Below are 5,781 nucleotides of genomic sequence, written 5' to 3' on the forward strand. Positions count from 1 at the left end.
TCTAGTTTATACCATGTTAGTTCTAGTTTATGCCATGTTAGTTTTAATTTACACCATGTTACTTCTAATTTCTGTCATGTAAATTGCTACTTCTTTGAATGTTTTAGGGCTACGAGAGGACAATGAAAGTTGAAACAGATGATGTGCTACCCATTAGACTAAGTGAAAAAATTATACCTGAAATTTTATGGATGTTGATGGTGAATTGCATACAGCTCTTGTAGGCCCGAATGAGATGACTTTCATAGGAGAGGCGCCATACGAGGGAAAAGAATTTATTACATTGGAGGAGGCATACAACTATTACAATTCTTATGCAAAAAAAAAGGTTTTGGAATCCGCAAGGAAACAGCCGATAAGTCAAGAAAGTCAAGAGAAATTATTTCTTAGGTTTTTGTTTACAACAAGGCATGGAGAAAAAGGTCATCAGATAAGAGAGAGTGTGGGAAACTTTTCAATCGCCATCCAGATACTAGAGTGGATTGTCCCGTAAGAATAAAGATTAAGTTGACTTCCTCCAAGACATGGATTGTCACGAAGTTTGAGGGAGAGCACCCAACCCATCTATTATCGAGCCCTGATAAAGTGTTTAATCATTATTCCCACATGCAAAGGCATCGTTTGAGGGAGAGAACCTAACCCATCTATTATCGAGTCCAGATACTAGAGTGGATTATCCCGCAAGAATGGCTCCTTCTACTATTACTCGAGTGTATAATGTTCTGTCCAAGAGTCTTCATGAAGAATATATTACTGTACAACAATGTATTGATCACAGTAGAACTATTAGGAAGAACAATATTGGCAATTAATGCATATCCATCATAAAGAATTTTCAAGATAGGAAGGAAATCGATCTAGAATTTTACTTTTCCATAGAGCTGGCTCAGTCGGGGACTATGAGGAGCGTGTTTTGGGCTGATGGGAGATCAAAATCTTCTTACTTAAGTTTTGGAGATGTAGTGGTGTTTGACGTCACATATAAAACCAATCATTTGAGCCTACCATTTGCTCCATTCACAGGTGTAAATCATCATCGGTAGTCCATTCTCTTTGGGTGCGTTACTTGCAGATGAGCAAGAGGATACATTTATTTGGTTGTTCACCCAATGGCTAAAATGCATGCATGGGGTTGCACCAAAAGTAATTATCACCGATCAAGATGCACAAATAGGAGGAGCTATCAAACATGTTTTTCCTAATACCCGACACCGTTTTTTTTCTTGGCATATTGGCAGACATATTGCCGAGCAGCAACTTCCAATGAAAGCAAAATATGAAGATAAGATTTCTACATATTTTGATAAGTGGTACCGAGCTAGAACTATTCATAATTGTGAGGAACGTTGGAAGATTTTGAAGGAGAAATTTAATATAAATGAGAATGTAGATAGTTGGCTGACGAGAATGTATAGATTGCATGCACACTGGGTAGATGCATATTTGAAAGATATATTTTGGGTAGGAATGACAACTAGTCAGAGGAGTGAAAGTATCAATGCTTTTTTTGATGGTTATGTAAATACAAAGACTAGGCTTGTGGACTTTGTATGCCAATATGACAAAGCCTTAGCAAATCGTCGTGCATCTGAATCTCAAGAAGACTTTATGACATTGAATATCGTGCCTACAATGTGCCTTCGACATCCAATTGAAGTGCAAGTTAGCAAGTTATATACTAGGGAGATCTTCAAAATATTCCAAGACGAGCTTACTAATGGGTTATCACTTTTTCATGAAGAAATGCTAAAGGAAGAGCCAAAAACAATTTATCTAGTTGGTGATTTTTCTGAAGAAAGAGAGAAATGGGAAGAAGTTACATATGACAAATCTAGAGAGCTTACGGTCAAATGTTCTTGTGCACTTTTTGAAACTGATGGGATCCTTTGTAGTCATATATTGCATATCATATGGCTTCTTCAGTTGACAGCTATTCCTGATAATTATATATTGCAAAGGTGGAAAATTGATGCAAGGCACAAAAACATTAGATTTTTTAATGTTATGGATGTAAGAAGCAATGAAGGTAGCATGGATCAGTGCGATATTATTAGATTGTGGACAATTCGAGCCAGGTTCAATGCTACCCTTGAGATGGCTTCATGTTTAGCAAATGTCATTTCTATGGTGGAGAGAATGCTACAAGATATCACATTATCAGTTGAGAAGGAAGTAAAGCTTAATGAGATTCATATTACAAACTCTCAAAGTGGAAGTCAAATTAGTTCAAATGCAAATGTAGTATTGAGAGATGGTGAAGAAATTTTAATTCGTGATCCTAGTGTCCCAATCAAAACAAAGGGTCGTCTAAGAGGTGCTAGCAGGTACAAGTCAGGAATTGAAGAGTCACAATCGAAAAAGGATATAAAACATCGAAAATGTGGGAATTGTTAACAATTGGGTCACTATAAGACCGGTTGCCCGATGTTGGTAAGTTACTTGAGAATTCATCTTGTAATATTTATTTGTCGTTCAATTGAATTCTTTTTTGTGCACAACTCATGAATGTTTTCCATGAATAGAAAAAGTAACAGCATGTAGCGTGTTCGAAGAACTTTGAAGAATGTTAGAGCATGTCAGAGCATTTTGGAGCATGTCAGAGCATTTTGGAATTTTGGAGCATGTCAGAACATGTTTTAAAGCTCATAAGTCTTTTGTTATAGAACTTTGTACTTTAGATCTTTTTGTAAGAGTAAGGGATGCCTCACTCTAGATCAGTAGATCTGATCGCTCTCACAATGAGAGGTGAAACCATGTAACTTATTTCCTTTAATGATATCTATTTTAGTTCTAGCTGAGTTATTGTTAGTTCTACTTGCTGCCTTGTTATTTCTAATTGTTCCCGTGTTAGTTCTAGCTCTAGCTAGCACAGGTTCTAGTGTAAGTGTTGGTGCTAGTGGCTATGTTAGTTCTAGCGTAGTTATTGTTAGTTCTAGCTTAGTTATTGTTAGTTCTAGCTGTTGTGGAGTTAGTTCTAGCTATTCTTGTATTAGTTCTAACTCTATCTAGCGTTAGTTCTAGTGTAAGTATTGGTTCTAGTGGCTATATTAGTTCTACCTGAGTTATTGTTAGTTCTAGCTGTTGCCTTGTTATTTCTAGCTATTCTCATGTTAGTTCTAACTCCATCTAGCGTTAGTTCTAGTGTAAGTGTTGGTTCTAGTGGCCATGTTAGTTCTAACTTAGTTATTGTTAGTTCTAGCTGTTGTGGTGTTGGTTCTAGATGTACTCGTGTTAGTTCTAACTCCATTTAGCGTTAGTTCTAGTGTAAGTGTTGATTCTAATACCTATGTTAGTTATAGCTGAGTTATTATTAGTTCTAGCTGCTGCTTTGTTATTTCGAGCTATTCTCGTGTTAGTTCTAACTCCATCTAGCGTTAGTTCTAGTGTAATTCTATGGTTCTAGTGGCCATGTTAGTTCTAGCTTAGTTCTTGTAAGTTCTAGTGGCTATGTTACCTCCAACACATGTATATAATTTACAACCTGCTCATAATATTTGAGTCTTTCACTAATAACAAATTGAGGCCTGACTCATAAAGATTTGTTCTTTGATTCGTTTTTTTACTGAAAAGAACAAAACACGAAAGGTAAGAGGCTGGGGATTTACATCCAATCCAACAAAGCTTACGCATTAGAAATAACATTGAATCAATTAGAACTAACGTAGCATCTAGAACCCACACTTTCCATAGAAATAACGCGGGATGGAGGTAGAACATAAACAAGATTGGCTAGAACTAGCTGTATATAAGCTAGAACTAACATTGAATTAATTAAAACTAGTGTAGCATCTAGAACCAACACTTACCATAGAAATAACGTGGGCTGGAGGTAGAACTAACACGAGATTGGCTAGAACTGGCTGTATATAAGTTAGAACTAACATTGAATCAATTAGAACTAACGTAGCATCTAGAACCAACACTTGCCATAGAAATAACGCGGGCTGGATGTAGAACTAACACGAGATTGTCTAGAACTAGCTGTATATAAGCTAGAACTAACATTGAATCAATTAAAACTAACGTAACATCTAGAACCAACACTTGTGATAGAAATAATACGGGCTGTACTATAGAGCTAACTCGAGTGCATCTAGAACTAACATGGGAGCAGCTTGAACTAACACAACTGTGAGTAGAACATACATAGCAATTAGATCCAACACATATACTAGAACTAACTCGAGTGCAGCTAGAACTGATACGAGAGCAACTAGAACTAACATATCATCAAGTAGAACTAACATCCAAATATAACTAACAAAGATGTATATAAACATTGTTGGCCTTTTTGTTTTGATGATGTTTTAACAAATAATTTATAACTAATATTGTTTGTCTAGTGTTTGTGTTTTTATATTTATTCTAGGCAAACAATGAGTCGGAGGGTGGATGGAATCGAGCATTCACGATCATAACCATTGGAGGATAGAAGGAACACCGGAATGAAGCCAATACAATTCAAGTCCAATTCAAGATCAAGCTTCATCCGCATCTAAGACAAGCTCATAGAAGATTTATCAAGCTTGGGAATTATTAGTTTAGGTTTTATACTTGTGTGTAGATACTTTAAAGCTCAATATCATATACACACATACATTTTATGAGTTTATCTGTTTTGGGTTTTATTGACAAACAAAGTTTTTACAAATAAATAAATTTATGTTTATATACATATATGTTTGTTTTCATGTGGATAAGTTATTTTAGTTTAGTTATATAGATATGAAACAAATATACATTCATATACATAATCATATATTTCATATTCTATTGTATTTTGATAATATTGAGTTATTGGTTAATGGACTTAACAATCATTATATACATATTTTATTAAGTCTATAAAATTATTTTACAAACTTTCAAAACCTGGTTTATGTCAAAACATCAAATTTCATGTCTATCAACTTTTCATGTTTTGTATATTTTTGCAAAATGATGAGTTTTCACTTTTGGGAAGTGCAATTCCAAAAATTCTTTTTGTAACATGTTTATTATCATGTTTACAATCATTCCCCAAAGTTTTATATTTTTTCAAATTTATTTACTATTTTTAAAGGTACTTCAAAAATTAGATTTACTGTTTTAATCAGCCTGATAACTTGTTATCAATCGACTGATGGAGTTTATCAGTCGACTGATGAACTCGCTTAGAATTACCAAAAAAATTTTTTGCGACCGATGAACTATCAGTCCTCAGTCAACTGATGAGCTGAGAGCTGTCTAAAATGGTCATTTCATCAGTCGACTGATGGCCTGTAACGGCTATATTTCCAGTTTTCATTATTTTGTCTTTTTGTTTGGTTTTTCTTGGTTTTTGGGGTTTGTATTGTGATCCTATATATATCCAGTGCCCTCTAACTTCTGAACTAACCAATAGAATGTTTTAAACAAGTTTAAGAGAGTTTTTACAATGGTTTAAAAGTTTGTTTAAGTTTGTTTAAGAAGCTTTTCAGCATTTTCAAGTTTCGATTTGTGAAGAGAATTTCACAAGAGCTAGAGGAGATCATCTTTGCTGTTTGAGCTTCAACTCTTCTCTCTCTCTTCCTCTTGTTATCTATAGAGAAGTTTTTCTAAAATCTATTTCTAGCTTCATTTATATACTTGTTTGATTATCATTGTCATTAAGCTAGATTTATATTGAGTTTAGTTTATTTTATTTAATCTCTTTGTTACACACACCCACTTGAGCTAATTGTATTTGCATACATAGTATAATTTAGGGTTGTGAGAGTTTGTAACATTGAGTTGAGTTTAATTGAGTTCTCACCTTGTTTA

General features: G+C 34.4%; 1 protein-coding gene across 1 annotated transcript; it reads left to right on the forward strand.

Annotated features, from left to right (window-relative positions):
• The first annotated feature begins 1,263 nt into the window (after window positions 1-1,263).
• Window positions 1,264-2,394, forward strand: LOC109827599 (protein FAR1-RELATED SEQUENCE 5-like). The gene has a single exon (XM_020394606.1). The coding sequence runs from the start codon at window positions 1,264-1,266 to the stop codon at window positions 2,392-2,394; it is 1,131 nt and encodes a 376-aa protein (XP_020250195.1).
• The last annotated feature ends 3,387 nt before the right edge of the window (window positions 2,395-5,781 follow it).

Source organism: Asparagus officinalis, unplaced genomic scaffold (assembly GCF_001876935.1).
Source record: "Asparagus officinalis unplaced genomic scaffold, Aspof.V1 AsparagusV1_Un312, whole genome shotgun sequence".
Lineage (NCBI taxonomy): Eukaryota > Viridiplantae > Streptophyta > Magnoliopsida > Asparagales > Asparagaceae > Asparagus > Asparagus officinalis.

Coding starts and splice junctions, on each gene's coding strand:
- LOC109827599 (XM_020394606.1), top strand. CDS start 1,264: ATGAAAGCAAAATATGAAGATAAGATTTCTACATATTTTGATAAGTGG.